The sequence below is a fragment of the Zea mays genome, chromosome 2 (genome assembly GCF_902167145.1).
Source record: "Zea mays cultivar B73 chromosome 2, Zm-B73-REFERENCE-NAM-5.0, whole genome shotgun sequence".
In the NCBI taxonomy this organism is placed as follows: domain Eukaryota; kingdom Viridiplantae; phylum Streptophyta; class Magnoliopsida; order Poales; family Poaceae; genus Zea; species Zea mays.
The window spans coordinates 3834431-3851673 of record NC_050097.1 but is presented as its reverse complement, the minus strand read 5'-3'; the positions used below and the strand labels follow the sequence as shown (position 1 = coordinate 3851673).

Sequence of the window (17243 nt, the reverse complement as noted above, 5' to 3'; positions counted from 1 at the left end):
TACCTATACTCACGAGAGAGAGAAATAAATTCCATTATAAAAATCCTAGCATAATTGAATCAATCATTCAATATAACCACAGATAATTGGATAAAACAGCAACACTAGGATAGTACCACATAACATAATACATGTTCCATTACATGGTCGTCGAATAGTTGTTAAGCCTCCAATGACATTATTGCTCAAAAGGTTGTTAAATAGTCAAAAGAAGATGGATGATTGCAGCCCAGGTTTATGTTTTCGGGCCAAGTTTGTACTAGGTATTTTATACCCACGGGTTAATAGGTATGAGTGACAACGGAATGTTCTAATACTCGTTTATCCATTGGATGAAAAGTTTTTAACCAATAAAAGACTTATGGGTAGAATATAATCAACCATTGTTGCTGCTTGCCACCACTGTTTTCAAATTTTTTTTCCTGCTCGTCATCTGACAGTTATGAGGCCAAGAAGGTTGGCTACTGATTTTTAATCCTTGTTGATGCGAACTAAACAGATGGGCTAGGTAGAAAGTTAGGTTTGGGATGATTCCGGCATCTAGCATCGATGGAGTAGGGGAACACGATGTGCCTGCATCAATGGAGTCAAATATAGGCGCCTTAGCTGCCCACAGATCTCCCTTGTCTGGTGACTTGGCTGTCAAATCTTCTTCTTTTTTCCATTAGTAGCAATAAGCTTGGTGCAGCCAAGATCCCTTGACCTCTGCCAGCCTGCCCTGTCCCAACTGGGGATCGCCTCGGTTCGTTCAGCCAAAAGCACTCCCAAGTCTCAAATCCATCCAGGCAGCAGCAAAGCACGCGGTTCCTACACACGCCAGCCGCCTGGACCCGATGTGCTGGTCCAGCCATGCAGCACGGGCTTCGTATCCATCGGTCTGGTCGTATAAAACCCTCACGGCTCCGGCTCCTAAAAACAGTTCCGAGCCCAAGCCGTTTTATAATTTGTTTGGAGTGGAAGCCACATTTTTTATGCTCTGCCTCCTAACAAAAAATCGGCTTTAGCTCTTGAAGAATAGGAGCTGTTTTTTAATTGTTTGGTAGAGCTTCACAATGCCCTAGTTCTCGCGCGGATGGAAATTGATGGGCCAAAATCCTCCTTCCCCTCCAATCATCTTGCTCCCAAAAGCTCAAGCAAGGGGATTGAGGAGACTAATGAATAGTTAAGGATTTTAGTCTTTTTAATTCTCTTACTCCCAAACAAGCTCTTAAGCAATGCTAATGATAAGCATGAACAATACTACTAGTCCTATTTGGATCATACTATAATAAGCATGAACTATATGCTCTGATTGTCTTAAGCGATGGTAAAAAAAAACATACAATCTTAAGCTATACATTCTCGTAACAATATGATTGATTGCGTCAGTCCTCCGTATGCTACGGCAATGACCAGAGCGGAGGCTTTGATTCGTTGCGTAAATGATCACAACCTGAATTAAAACTTGTACATATTGGGGATTGGATGCCAGCAGCATGTATGCTCGTTGCACTAAAAAAATAACAGCTTATAAGATGCGCCCCCTCAAAAAAAAAAGGCATAGGTGCCTCGTCTAGTGCCCTCAGTGCCAAGTATATACCACAGCTAATCCATTTTTGTCTCAATACTGCCACCATTTGTCTCAAGTCCTTATTTTGATCATCCGCTGGGGTAAATCAAGAACTGGCAAGATTCTCAGCTCACAAGTAGATTCCAATCAGTCACTAGTTCTGCACGAGAAAAAACAGAGGTAAATTCTTTGTCCACAAATATAAGTTGGCATATCTAGTGGCACAGACTGGCACTTAAGGACTTGTTTGGGATCAAGTATACCGAAGGGGATTTGAGGAGCTAAAATCCCCTCCTCTAAGGACTAGATTGGGAGCCACAAAACCGGAGGGTATTAGAGAGGCTAAATCCCCCCTCTTATTCAGGACGATTCCTTCCATTTTACCAAGGAATTTCCATTTTTTCAAAGGAAATTAGTTCATTTTCCCTCGAAAAAATAGGAATCACTTAGGAAAATGAAGTTCCCAAACTAGTCCTAAGGGCTAGTTTGGCAACCCCATTTTTACAAGGGATTTCCATTTTACTAAGAGGAATTAGTTCATTTTCCCTTAGAAAAATAGAAATCCCTTCAAAAATTGGAGTGTTAAAATGGTGACCACGGAAATGGAGAGGATGCACAGTCACCAAATCAGGCCCTAATATCCTCTAGTATTCTCGCTCTCAAACAAGCCCTAAAGAACTAAGGGCATGTTTGGTTCGTTACCTCAATTGTCACACTTTGCCTAACTTTTCTGCCTAAGGTTAGTTATTCAATTCGAACGACTAACCTTAGGCAAAGTGGGGTACAGTTAGCCACAAACCAAACAAGCCCTAAAAGCAGCAAAACCATGGCTCCAAGGGGGACAATGAAGTAGTACAACATTTATCCAATTATTAGGCCAAGGTCAACTTTCGATCAGTACTGACAAGTACACAATTTGAAAATTGCAGTAGTATTTCAACGTTGCATTAGGATTTTCAATTAGACTACTAAAAAACGTAAACGCTCGGACTCAGGGTACCATTTCAACCCATATAAATCGTTGTTCAGAGATTAAACAAGTATATCCAAGAAAAGCATCTGCAGTGGATTTAAAAAGACAATTGAGTATCACACCTTTGCCTTTTAGAATTAGGCTCATCAATTTGGTCGCGGTTATGTTGACGGGAACTCGTAGAATCATTTGGGACATCCCTAGCTCTGTCTGCACTCCCAGATGCAGCCTGATCCAGTATCAATGTTAGAAGCCAATCAAATGATTAAAAAATACTAAATAAACACAATAAGCACGAGCAGAAGCGGCAATTGCCTGTGCAGGTGTGCTGCTGCTGTCTGGTGGGGCACTTTGATTCTGTGTTTCAACTTGGGAGATAAATGGCATAATTTGTCTGACCATGCCAGCAAAGCGTAGGGCCTCCTCACTGGCTCCTGACACTTCTGGTGTTGCAAGATTTCTACCCTCTCCCTGCTCGGTGGAAGCCATTGGTGGTTGCTGGCTTGAAGTATTTCCTCGAACATTTTCGCCTGGGAGCATTGATCCAAAAAAGTCCATTATCTGAGAGAGAGTGACCAGACCATTCTGCTGCCCAGGTGAGGTCTCAGAGCCATCTCCAACATTGACATCAACTGGAGATCTCAGATTACCTGTAACAACATAATGAAGAATAGTTCAATAATGCCGCAGCTTTCATTGAGAAAGTCATCTAGAAAACAGAGTAAGACCAAGAAAAGGCAGCACAAATGATGTAGAAGCATGTGTACAACTACAATCTGAGTACTCGAACGTCAGTTGCCAATAAACCAGCAAATAATTTACCAGATTAAAAGCTGGAAAAAACTACAACCAGATACGTGTAAGACTTTAATAATAAATGTGGAGTTTTTAAGTATTAATGACCACATTCAATATACAACTTATCCAAATTTAATTAAAAAACAGAATATCATAAAGACTATGGCACTGTCTCAGTACATAGCTTGTGTACTCGGATAATATCAAACCAGATGGGCAGCTTTTCAGAATTCAAAATGAGGGCCAAACGGCCCAAACCAATCGTATCATATTTTTTACTCAGCTGCACCTCACATTTGTTTAAGTCGCAGGATCCCATAATATGGCAGGAATGCAGGATCACGTTGCCTATATAATGGGTGCCAGCAATTCGAATCAAGTAATCAGTTAACGGAAGTTTCTTTCAAAAGTAAATCTAGAACATATCTTATTCTGATCAGTCCGATAAGGCGATAACTAAATAAGTCACTGCCAGATCAGCTTATCAGCCCAAACCCTATTGAGGCCCTAATAGAAACTCTTTGGTTTATTGAATGTGTGACACATTGAAACAAGGTAGAAAAAGATGGTAATGAGAAAAATTGACCTGCTTCATGAGTTTGAGATGACTGCGGAATTGATTGCTGATTAAGATGGGTGCTACTACGAGCCGATTCATTTGGAGATTGACCATTCCTTTCATCATTACCATTAGTGTTTGCCCTTTGTCGAACCCTAGTGAGAAATGGATAGATAATACCAAGCCCACCACTAGACGACCCTGATGGAGCACGACTGATGCCAGCAGGCATGGCAACCACTGTTCTAAGTGGCAATAGTCTAACTCCGGACTCAACTGAAAAAGGAGTGCCACCTGCAACCCCTGAAAACGCTTCACCAATATTTGCATGCGAAGCATCTCCTGGCCTATTCACATTTTGATGCGCTTGCGCACCAGCTGAATCACTTGGGTTAGTACTGGCTCCAGGCACGGACCCACCTAACAACAAAAAAGATGCATTTAACAACTGTCATAACCAAAGTAACAACAGGATAAATAAGAATTCAAGAAAAGCAGCCCAAAGATACATCACATTTAGTACAACAATCCTCATAAAAGGTCTAAACGTGTTACCTATTAATTCTTAAAATTTACTGACTAATTTTTAATTGAAAACCCCAACTTATCATTTTCTAGGGATAAAGCAGACCTGATCATGGGCCAACCAACCCGTCACTGCATCGGGTCAGGTTCTGGCCATGGATTTCAACCCATGACCCAATCCAACCCGAAAAACCACGACCCAAAGTAGGAAAGCCCAAAACACACCAATAAATAGCCTGATAGACCCAACATTTATTCGGCCTGGGCCGATCCAGTGTTTGATCAGGTGTAGAACAAACATGCCATATTGTTCTGGTTTATAAAGTATGCCAGAGATCTCAGTTTGAGATCATCCAAAATTAAATATCAAAACCTTACATCTCCAAGATTTCAATCACCTGTTAGACATTATAACATTCAAACTTCCTATTGGCATATGCCCACAATCATTGTACGTATTTGTGGGATTTGCACAAAAAAACACCACTTGAAGAGCAATTCTCATCCATACCACCAGGCTTTGGTCCTACATGACATTGACACAGCCCAGTAGCATAGATGAAAAGTTCACTTGAAATGCTATAGATGAAAACATTTCTATCTATTTAGAATTGTAGATTAGTTTACACACTGAATCCAAAATTTACAACTATGATTGAGACAAATCTTTAAAAACAATCAGTTAAGCCATATGCAATGGTTCAGCATACTTAGACATGATGTGGTCAACTTTTTCATAAATTCGTTCAAAGAAATGTGATGCATGCTTGAAGATGATACCATCTCAAGAGAAAAACTTTAACAAATAGAAAACAATAGCATCACTCACTTGTGCGGACATGGATATCAACATCTCTCGGATGTAGAACAGATCCTTGTGAACCCAGACTAGAAAACAAAGTACCCATTTGGACAGACCTTCCTGGAAATGGAACAGGCTGAACAAAATAAATTAGCACACTGCGTGTGTGTGTGTGCGCGCATGTGTGGTGGTGTGTGGGGGGGGGGGGGGGGTGAAGGGAGAGCTTGTTATCAGTGAATTCTAAAATCTCACTTGAACCATAAGAGGATTTGGCCCTGATGGAGATATATAAAGAGCTGGTCCAGAGTTTACAACCGCTTCTGACTGAAAAGAAGGTACAACAAAGTCAAAGTCAAAATCAATACAATAGTGCATAATAATATCTGTCAGGAAAACCTACAGATGACGGATTTATACGCAGGAGCATTGTGGTGCGCCCAAGTTCCAGAAGCAAAGAACCAAGGTTCTGAAATAGAGAACCCGTGCGAACTGCACTACTTTGAATGTCCCTTCGTATTGCAGAATCAGTTACATTCTCTAGATCTCCCAGCTGAGTTGAGAGTTGCTGGATTGTTTTACAAGGGTATTAACTTCAAGGTACACTTAAGAGATGTTCAATTGAAAATAACAAGAACTTATAAGCAGAGAATTAAATGGATGCAAACAAACTTCAAATAAAATTACATGAGTCGTACATTGGGAATCACTTATTTATTTTTTATTCGTATAGAAGTGCTACGGTAAAAATCTCAAATGAGCACATGGATGCTCCAATTTCTGGACTGAGCACTAACAGATTACCCTTTGCTACCAAAATTAAACAATTCACATAGTTCAGTCATGATCAACACGGCACTGCTTCCTTTGTATGAAATGTTGACCAAATAGGCGATGGAAAACATTTAAAAAAATAACCAGAGACATCATGTGTAAATGTTCTGTTTTAAATTGATAAGTGTTGGGGAGGTCTCTAGCCGACAATCCAAATTGATGAAATCAATGTTTACATGGTTTTTCAGGTGAAGGATGCCAATCAAGGCCAAAGGAAGATCATCGCCCTCTTTGAAAAGCTTTGGAACATGTGAACGAGTCGAAGGTGCACAAAGCCGAAGGTATGGAAGGCAAAGCTTCAGAGTCGATAAAGAGTACTTCAGAGAAGGGGAGAGATAAGAAGCCTCTACAAAAAGAAGACGTGTGTGACACGTCTGTGCAGTGAAATGACATTATTGCACTCCCTTAAATGTGAAGGGTGACTATGTAATAGGGAGGGACAAACGTGTAATTTTATACGAAAATGTACGTGGATTTGACTCGACCTTATAAATAGGTGAACAGTGCAACCACTGCAGAAATCAGCCATTCACAAACATCCTGTTTGTTGCATTCTCACCTCCGGAGAGCATCCGAACGTATAGTAACACCGAAGTTTGTGTTTGGAACGAGATCCTTGATCACAAAATATTCTAAATCTTTGATTGCTCATATAAGGACGTATAAGCTTTGGACTGTTTATAAATTATTTGATATCAAGCTTTGGATTGAATGACAAACTTGTCACACATGCATACGAAGGATAACAAAGAGCCCATATTACACCTCCCCTTCATACATAACCTTCGGAAGGGAGATGGTTAACTGTGTTGCCCTATTGTTGTTCTTTCAGAGTTTCTACAGATTCCAACAACAAGAATGTTCTATATTATTTCAATATATAAAATACATCATGGTAGTATGGTACACAAAATTGCGTACAAACCAGTGGGTTTTAGGTAGACTGGATCAATGATTTCAAGTCGTCCGACTAATCGCAATTAGTCGGGCTGGTCGCCTGTTTGTACTCGACTAGCTGGACAACTCGATTAGCATGTCTGTTGTCCTAGTCGTCCGAACAGTCGTCGATTAGGGCGACTGATCGCCCGATTAATAATTCCTGGTCACCACGACTAGGGTTTTAGTATTGGGCTATTTTCGGCCCATCTATAGGATCTTTTAGCCTGGCCTCTCTGCAAATACGTAGCCGCCACAACCCAGTCTGGTCTGTGCCTCCTCCTCTTTTGCCCGACTGTGCCTCCTCCTCTTTTGCCCGACATCCAGCATCGGCAGTTGTGCCCTAGATCTCCAGCACCTGCAGCTGCCCTAGAAGTGCAGAACTCCAGCACCGGCGGCTGCTCACCTGCACCCCCTGCTGTCCTGCTCCATTCAACGGCGCCTGCGCCCCTCTGCCTGCTTGGCTGCTCGCCTGCTCCAGTCCAGATATCAGCGGCTACTCCAGCACCATTGACTTGATGAGCTCGTCATCTCAAGGTTCCTCCTGCTCCCCCCCCCTCTCCCGGATGGTTGCTGTCGTAATCCTAAGCCAGTGATGACTGATGAGTAGTGACTTGTACTTATGTCTCTGTTTGCAAACTGCTATTTTGTTTATGTAGCTGTTTGTTCTAATTTATATAATGTATATAGGTATATTTATATATGTATATACCTATATAAGTGTAACTACAAGTCTAAAAGGTCTAGGACGACTAGGGGTCAACTAGTCGCCCTGGTCGTCGCCTAATCGCGATTAGTCACCTGGTCAATCCTGGGGAGCAACCAGGCGACTTGCAATCATTGGATTGGATGCCACTGTAGAGCATCCGATTTGATCCTACTATTGGTGACTGGATTTTAAAAGATGGAAATTGAGGGTCCATGGATCTACAAAACACAAATCTTGCAGTACCAAAGTAATAATGCAGATAACACACAACATTCAAATAGCAGCAAATGCAAATTTACATGTTTACTGTCAGAAATATATGAGGTTTCCTATCAGCAAAGATCAAGTAACACACAAACATCATCAAGTCAATAGCAATGAACAGAATACGTTAAATAAAGTGGTAAGAAGATAAACTAAGATTAGCTAATTGGAACCAGCAAGATTTTGAAATATGAGACTTACAGACAGCAATGCACCAGCCTGTTCAACAATAATTTGCCTAGTAGAGTGCATATTTTCAGCTAGCAATGATGCATTATGAAGCCCAAGCACAGAAGCTGATTCAGGCTCTGCAGTTCTGTTTTCCACATTACCCTCTGTTTGTCCTGTAGAAAAGAGAAATGGAGGTAAATTTTAAGCAAACTACATGATGGTTGTAGCTCACAGAAGACTAAAATCAGACCATTAAGACTAAAGCCCTCCCTCCTAAATGAGTCCCTCATAAAGTTAATGTACTGAGACATAGTTGTCAAAGCATCAGGGATGACCTACAACAAAAGAAATGTGTAAGTTAAACACATCCCTTTGGGAAATCAGGATGAGCATGTGACAACAATCAGATGGATATTTACATTTGGTTGAGATGACTCATGTGCGGGTTCAGACTGAAAAAGCAGAGGAGCTTGTTGCTGGTCGAGTTCAACTCTTATAGTATTTGGGATGGAAGATTGTGAAGGATCTAAAGATCCGGTGTCAGAAGATGTTGGTGTACCCTGGCATCAGAGAAGTTATTTTCAAACAAGTTTCTATCTAAACAATCTAAAATTACTTTAAGATCACTGGATTACCGTAGATTGTGCATTGATTGTTCCAAGCACACTTTGGAGAATCTATCAAAAGAAAAGACAAGTTTGAACACAATCAAGTTATATGTCAAACTTATAGATTTTTCAGCAAAAGAACGGTGGGACAGAACACAGTGCATGTAGAAAATTATTCTCACCTGCGCAACAAAAGCTGGGAGTTCACTGCTCCCAGGATCCACATTAACAGCCTCAAGTACTACACTTCTTGCCACTGTGGGCCCATGACGACGGCCAGAATTTGATGTGTTAGCTGTAAAATTGTACCAATTTACAGTGCATACAAGTTAGTATCCAGAAGTGAACATGGAATATTTGGAAGATGCACCGTAAAAATGTAGCTGTCGATATGGTATTATGTTACAAATGCTCAGTCCAGACATGTTAGGCTATCCTCACCAGTGGGCGTGAATGAACGTGCAAAACATATAGTGAGGGTGTTTGATTATACATACAGATATATTAAGTCAATAGCACAAACTATAAAACATAATGGAAAGGTCTAAATCACAAAAGGTGAAAATAGAATACATTGCAGATAAAAAAATGTGAATACTACTATATCGATTTAATGGCCTGTACCAGTGTTTAAAAGATGACTAGGCGTCCATGCGAGTGTTGGGCACGCATGGACGCCTAAGTGACAAGACACTACTGTTTCCCAAGGCGAGCCGGGTATGCCTGGACGCCTAGGCAACTCCTTTAAAAACTGGCCTGTACTGTGTAAACTTAGAAGTAAATAAAATAAGAATGACTTGGACAGCAAACCCATTAACACTAAACCCTAAGGCGTTGTTAAATTGTGTGTTACTAGAAGAAAACAGACACACTGATAATACTTTGCATATCTGGGAGGACTGGGAGTAAGACACTATTAGTTGAATACAAAAGCTGTGAAAGGGCCTCTAGCTAAGTTGGTTAGGTGGTCTGAGTAGCACTCCTCAGGTCCTGGGTTCGACTCCCCGTGGGAGCGAATTTCAGGCTGTGGTTAAAAAAATCCCCTCGTCTGTCCCACGCCAAAGCACAGGTCTAAGGCTCAGCTCCGGTCGTGGTCGTTCTCACATGGGCTTCGATGCCGTTGTGTATGGGTGGGGCAGGGGTTCGGGGGTTTTCTCGACCTGTGTGAGAAGGTCTTCTTCTTAATACAATGCCCGGGGGCTGTCTTACCCCCCGCAGGTCGAGTTTTTTTTTTTGTCTTAGAAGCTGCCTCGGTGCCTCCACATGCTAAATTGTTCCAGCACAACGGGATTCTCCACTGGTTCTTGTGGGACACCAGAACACTAGAACTTGATGGTCATGCCATGAAGACCAAAATATTTCTCGAAGGATGTAAGCCACCAAACCCTTCTATTGCATGTTAACCAAACAACAGAGAGATACGGAGACAGGAAAAGCCTGATGATGCTAGCAAAACATGTTAACAATTTAATTCAACAGGTTTGCCAGGCAGCAGGAACAAAAGTATTTCCTTTGAAAGCAATATTCAATTACCTCAACATAAAAGAGATGCTGTCTTGATTCTAGATCTAGATAAGGAAGAATTTGGTGGTCAAGTTAAGGGATGGAGAGCGTATCCTTACCAATCATTCTGAAAAAGCAGCCGCGGTAGATCAATTCTATACTAACCTCATTGGTCAGTCTGAAGCCAGAGAGAGATCTAATGATCTTGAGGCTCTTGGTCTACCAAAACGTAACCTTGCTGATCTGGACTCACCTTTTGCAGAGCAGGAAGTATGGAAACCATTTTTTTCTCGAACGCGCAAGAGAGCTGCACATCATTATACTAAGAAAGGAAATGTCCAAAATGGACCGAAATACAAAGCCCTGGAGGGCAGAAAACAAAGACTGGACCTGATCATCAAGATCCTAACACCCATGCCTCCTCTCCAACAGCATATAAGGCGAAACAAAACAAAGGAGATGGCTGGCAGGCCCGACTAGACCCTATTAAAGGTGACGGTAAGCCCCAGACTGTCAAGATGCTTAGCTCCCGCCTTATCCCAACTGATAAGGCCCTAGGGCCAGATGGTTTCACTAGGAGGTTTTATAAAGTGTGTTGGAGCATTATCAAAGGGGATGTGCTAAATGCAATGTCAGCAGTATGGAGCAGAAAATTTTCAAATCTGAGCAGACTCAATATAACATATATCACAATGATTCCAAAGAGGGAGGGGGCTGACCAGGTTAAAGATTTCAGACCAATCAGTCGGGTGCACAGCTTTGCTAAATTGGTCACCAAGATCCTTGCCAACAGGCTGGCTAAAAGATTAGATGGTATGGTCTCTCCAATCCAAAGTGCATTCACTCAAGGAAGGTTTATTCAGGACAACTTTATGCTTGTGCAACAGACATCAAGGCTGCTACACCAACAAAATTTGGCTAGACTTGTTTCCAAATTAGACATAACAAAAGCTTTTGATTCTGTGTCTTGGCCTTTCTTAATTGAAGTAATGCAGCAAATGGGCTTTGGACAAATTTAGGGAGATATTATCTGTGGGCTTCTTGGATCTTCTACCACACAAGTACTTCTCAATGGATGTCCAGAAGAAAAGATTCAGCACAGAAGAGGGCTTAGACAGGGAGATCCCCTATCCCCAATGCTTTTCATACTTGCCATGGATGTTCTTGATCTTCTTTTCTCCAAGGCTGAGGAAGCAGGATTGCTGCAGCAATTATCTAGAAAAAAGAAGCTTCATAGAATCTCTATTTGTGCCGATGATGTGGCTTTATTTCTGCACCCCTCTGATGCTGATATCTCCACCACTCTTGATATTCTTAACCTTTTTGGTGATGCCTCTGGCCTTCACAACGATGCTAAAAAATCTAATGTATACCCTATCAGATGCTCAGATGAGACCATCTTGTAGGTCCAAAACAGGTTGACATGTGAAATTTCTTCCTTTCCCTGCAAATACTTGGGCCTTCCTCTTTCTTTGCACAAATTAACCAAGCAACACGTCTTGCCCCTGGTGGAAAAAATTGCTAATCATCTCCCACACTGGAAGACAGAATTGATGAACAGGGCAGGCAGAAGAGTTCTTGTGCAGCATGTCCTTACTGGGATGTCAGTATTTGTGAAAATGGCTATTGATTTCCACCAATGGGCTATTGATGCCATTGATAAAATAAGAAAAGTTTCGCATGTGATGATTATGGCTGAAGAAAACAGATCCTACCCAGCCTTGGGCAGACCTCCAATACAGGTTCCCAGTAAAGCCGAATCTTTCTTCTCTGCAGTCCTAACCACTGAGATTGGCAATGGTTCCAACACTTTGTTTTGGACAGACAGGTGGATAAATGGTAGAAGGGTTTCAGATATTGCTCCAAGACTGTTTAGCATAATCCCAAAAAGAATAATAAACAGAAGAACTGTGCAAGAGGCCCTACTGAACAGAAGACGGATTGCAGACATTAAGGGAGCTCTGATAGATTATCTGTATCTCTGGGATTCTCTCTCTGACTTGGTAGCGCAGCCGAATATTGAGGATAGGCGCATACATAGTCACAAGATTCAGGGTCGAAGGGCATCCCGTGACCCAGGATTGATGACCCAAAACGTGGGTCGGGATCACCAGGGGTCGTTGTCCTGAACGGATTCGCTGAGAGGATGAAGGAAGGAGGCACAGGCATTGGGCGTACCGGCACGAGAGAACGAACGAGTCGGGTGCATCCGCTGTCACCGTACGACCGTGGGCGCAACCGCCTCCGTCGCTGCATCGCGGCCACCGTCGTTGTCGCCTCCGTCGTCGTCGCCATGGCCCTCACTCACATATGTTGTCCCCGCAGGCCGTGCACAGCACAGCCCTCGCCACAGGTGTTGTCGTTGCCACAGGTTGTGCGCAGCCGTAGCCATCACCACGGTAGGATTGAGCTCGAACGGACGGGGAGACAGGAGTATGGGACTCACGGCCCTACAGGACGGGAGATGAAGAGATAAAGTTTTCTCCCTCTATTTTTCTGGAATCTAGATTGACGGTAGATTTCCCCCCTAATTTTCCATGCCCATCTACCTGTCGGTCTGGGATCATCGACCCATCATACTCAGATTCATGTACCAAATTCAAGATTCATCTCCCGAAGAGGTATACCACCTCGTACCATACTTTTTCCATTTGTCGACCCTCAACCCCGTCCCTCGACATTGACGACTCGGGAACATTGTGACTATGGGCACATATTTAGGGTCTGTTTGGTTGGGCTGTGGCTGTGAAAAAAGCTGTTGTGGGTTGTGAGCTGTTAAAAAGCTAAAAATCGTTTGGTGGAAACCACTAAAAGCCATTAAAAGTTCTTCGATATATGTTTTCACAGTTCCATCCGAAAAGCCACTAAAAGCAGGTCCAAGGGTGCTTTCAGTTTTGCACTGCGAGAAAGTCGACTTTTAGAAAAAAACTGCTTCCTAAATCCAGCCCTTTGGTTTGGCTTTTAGGGGGCAAAAGCCAAACCAAACACACCCTTACCATGGTCTGGCTACAATGGCCTCTTTCTAGGCTCAAGCTTCTTTGGTCATCACAAAAGGATTTGGAGATCATGGCCCCCCTCTATATGTCGGTTTTTTATGTGGCCGGTGGCTCAGAACAGATGTTGGACTGCAGATAGATTGGCAAAAAGAAGCATGAATCATCCAGCTAAATGTCCTATATGTGACCAAGAACCTGAAACCATCAACCACTTGGTGGTGTCTTGTGTGTTTTCACAAGAGACTTCTGGTACATCATGCTGAGAAAGTTTGATCTGCACAGTTTAGCCCCTCAGCCGGGTGCTATCTATTTTCTGGATTGGTGGGAGAGAATTTCAGCTATTGTTTCTGGTATGGTTAGGAAAGGTCTGGATTCTCTCTTCATTCCGGGAGCCTGGATGATCTGTAAGCATCAGAATAGAGTGGTGTTTGATGGAGTTTCAACTTTCACTAAACCTCACTCTTCTCCTCAAGTCTGCAGATGAGGAAAGGCAAAAATGGCAAATTGCAGGAGCCAAAGGTTTATCCTTTTTGGCTGCACCGCTGCCTAATGCTTAGGGGGTTGAGTAGTGTCCTTTGGAAAGTTATTTGTATTCTTGTTTCTGGCCTCCATAAGGAGGGTCTTATACTTGGGTCTCCTATAGACCCGTTTTGTTTCTTCTTAATATATAATGGGTGTAGTTCTCCTGCGCTTTTCGAGAGAAAAAACTGGTTAACAAAACTCCATAAATTTACAATTCTTAAGTTTACAAACCTTCGGTTGCTGCATTTCCAAATGTAGCTGACTGGCCTGGATGTCTAACAACAAGATGTAATGTATGACCATCTTCGACATCTAAAAATGTTGTTAAGGAAAACCAATGCAATCGATAAATATTTGATGTCAGTGTTCAAGTGAAACAAAACAAATTGAGATTAACCATGCTATTCATAGAATGGACTGTCATCTCTATCTTTCCGTTACACAGGTTACCAAGATTCTGCTTTCAGCTGAATTGTGAGATTTTTTAATACATAAAATTGATATTTGCTTAAATCATATTTCAGGATATCCATATTCTGATTTACATCTTTACAAAAATCAAACACGGATGCGGTTGAGCCACTGTTCATTTGTATCCAATCCATTTTTTAATGTAATCGTTGTGCACTAATAATTTGTCGAATATTTTGTATGTCGTTGCAATTGCAAAGGGCCCCTAACTAGTTAACTATTAAGCCCCAACACTGGATAATTAGGCAATTTTCAGAAATATGGCATTATTTAGTATTTACTGTGGTTGATGTAATCGACCGATGAAATACATAGAGCAATCTGTAGGTGGAGTAAAAAAATCTCACAACACAAACAGAAAAAAAAAGAATAGAAGGAACCACTAAGTAGGTAAGGATACGATAAGCAGACAAGAGTTCATCATCCTTCAAGACTCTCCCACGACAAATCAAGCGTTGCTGTTCAGACAATATTCCAGTTACAGTAGCAATTTTCTCTTTCAACAGAGGAACTGGCACCTGCAAATGGGACAGTAGAGTAACATGTGGTTTCCCTTGACAAACAAAAAATGGCATGTCAAATATTTCATGTACCCTATAGTTTCAAAGCTGCAGATACAAATATATGTTACTATTCACCAGCAAAACAGTAAATCCTGGAAGAACAGTGCATAAGTTAACATGTTATAACCCATAATCACCAAGAAACTATTTTGGTTTTTCATTTCTTGTGATCTTAGCCAAGGTTAAGGGTTAGCTCTACTGCGTAGTTATCCTAGCGTGCAGCCTCACATAAGGCCATGTGCACAAAAATATCCAAGTCCCCAGACAAAACTATCAGAGCTATTTGCTACCAAGTTCCAACAACCACAAGCTAGCTACTTACACAGCAATTTGCTACAACATAACAATTGAACTTTCAAACAGTTTTTGATTTATAAGAAGAAACAGTGATTAGAAGTTAATCAATATTGTTTTGTGCTAATTTAACACAATTTTAGGAACATCCAACCATATCCCAATGAGTAGAAAATATAAGAAACTTACATGCACATTTAAATATTTCTGAAATTTACAGAATGGAATTAAGTGCTGCTCCAAATGCCTCAGATCAACAAGTTACATCACAAAAATGATTAAACATTGGGTACGATGAATATTATAAAAGCGACTAGGGAAATTTGAGCAAACTAGTCATTCATTATTTATACTCCCTCGATCTCATATTATTTGCACGTTAGTGATTTGAATTTTGTTGCACAAAGAGGCTCAGTTCCTATGTACGGCGCTAGCTAGAAGTAGCCAGAACTTTGTGGAATGAACCAAAGAAATAAAAGATCAACTTAAAACAGGTAAAGAAAACCAATGGAGGCTTATCCCTTGTAACGTGAAGTGGAGCATGTCAGTCTTTTCACAGAATATATAGGGGGCAGCAGCAGCATTTGCCATCTGTTTCCCCTCAAAACCTAGGCGAACGATTATTTTGGGATGCAGGGAGTAATTCATAAAGCGCAATATTTCTGACAAATCTTTCATGAAAATCCCTAAGCTTCTCAACCAAAGACCACAAGTAATAGCGCAAATAACACGCGTGTAATTATGTAGAGTAAATATACAAATAGCCAGCTTATGAGATACATGTCACATGTTCATTATCAACTTACACATTTATTCACACGCAAATTGTATGTCTGGGAATCCAATGTCTTGATTTTGATCTCAATTGTAGTCTCGGAATCTTCAGCACGATGTTGCATTTGTACATCTGAAGCACTCTCCATGTTCTCCCGTGCTAAAGAAATTTAGAGTTACAAACAGCAACTGTCAGTTCATATGATCTGTTTTTTAGTTTTTACCAAATAAATAAGTTCAGAATCCAAAACCAAAAACCGATACGATATCGCAAATATGTCATTGCCGACATCGAGAATCAAGACAAAACTCATTACTCAATTGTTGGCTGATGCACAACTAAACTGTACTCACTAAAGTAATACAACATGGAACAATTGAATCTCTACTTGATATGGTCATCTGTAGTCTGGGACTCACGAGTCACCTATTGACTATTGAGTCACCTATGTAGTGTAATATCGAACTCACGAGTCACTATGGAGTACCGAGGACCTACTGTGCCGAGAAGATCCAAAAAGAATTGAGGGTCGGAGGGGGAACTACCTTGCCAGGGGTGAGGGGGGATTGCCTTGCCAGAGGTAAGGTAGCCGCCAAAACGGGGATGCACAGCAGCCAGACCGTCTGGCTTGAGAGGATGAGCCGGGGTAGGTCACGCCGCCTCGCCAGCGACCGATCGGGATCGGGGTCGCGGGGTCTGGCAACCTGGGGATGAATCGAGTGAGGCTAGGGTTGGGTATAAGGAGCGGGCCAGCGGGCGAGAGTGAAATAAGAACGAAATACCTACGGATTCCTCACCTGCCTTACCGGCGTACCGGCACCGCCGGGTGGTCGGGAGGATAGCGCCTTCGCCGGGGGCGAAGATACACCGATGCGGAAACGGACGAGGGCAGGAAAGAGGAATGGTGGGGGAGGTGATCGTCTGATACTCTGATGGGCCGGCCCAATTCGGATCCGCCCAGAAGGACGCGGTCGTCCGTTTCCAATCGGGCAGCGGTCACAGTAGAAGGCCGGAATATACTACTCTGTTAGAATTCTATACTGCTATATGACTTATCTTCCGTGTGTACACTCTAGACCCGCTCTATGCACCAGGCCTGTCTAACATCCGACCCTGCTCGTGCAACCACTGCATAAAAAATAGTACAGAACGAGCACTTGAATCCACTCCTTCCTCTCCAAAAATTTGGGGTCAACCATCAAACCACATGTATCTTAGTAATTATAAATAAACAATAATTATATTTGAATAAATATTTTAATAACTATTTGTGTGATAGATAACAGTTGTAACAAAGCATGGGCAACTGACTAGTTAAACAAGATGTATCTTGAGAAGTTTTTAGAGGCTAATGGAAAAAAATAAGAGACGAGTTCTTCACGAAGAGTCCATCT

The 17243-nt window shown here is 41.9% G+C and overlaps 1 protein-coding gene across 3 annotated transcripts; it reads right to left on the bottom strand.

Annotated features, from left to right (window-relative positions):
* Positions 1–1268: 1268 nt before the first annotated feature.
* Positions 1269–16833, bottom strand: LOC100384859 (uncharacterized). Of its 3 annotated transcripts, none has more exons than XM_035964971.1 (17): positions 16632–16833; positions 16395–16553; positions 15881–16008; positions 14618–14735; positions 13978–14058; positions 8908–9020; positions 8753–8794; positions 8537–8677; positions 8368–8452; positions 8148–8290; positions 5607–5771; positions 5459–5530; positions 5234–5342; positions 3907–4299; positions 2838–3172; positions 2645–2751; positions 1269–1709 (listed from the first exon to the last, which is right to left on the bottom strand). In XM_035964971.1, the coding sequence occupies exons 3-17, from the start codon at positions 15995–15997 to the stop codon at positions 1697–1699; spliced, it is 2034 nt and encodes a 677-aa protein (XP_035820864.1). In that variant the 5' UTR covers positions 15998–16008; positions 16395–16553; positions 16632–16833; the 3' UTR covers positions 1269–1696. The 3 variants fall into 3 exon arrangements, with proteins under 3 accessions (XP_035820864.1, XP_008668516.1, NP_001313329.1); NM_001326400.1 differs by having other exon boundaries at positions 1321–1709; positions 16647–16769; XM_008670294.4 differs by lacking the exon at positions 16395–16553 and having other exon boundaries at positions 16647–16833.
* Positions 16834–17243: the final 410 nt, after the last annotated feature.

Coding starts and splice junctions, on each gene's coding strand:
- LOC100384859 (XM_035964971.1), bottom strand. CDS start 15,997: ATGGAGAGTGCTTCAGATGTACAAATGCAACATCGTGCTGAAGATTCC. Junction 14,736..15,880: donor ATTTGCGTGTGAATAAATGT/GTAAGTTGATAA, acceptor TCCCATTTGCAG/GTGCCAGTTCCTCTGTTGAA. Junction 5,531..5,606: donor TGCGTATAAATCCGTCATCT/GTAGGTTTTCCT, acceptor CCTTCTTTTCAG/TCAGAAGCGGTTGTAAACTC.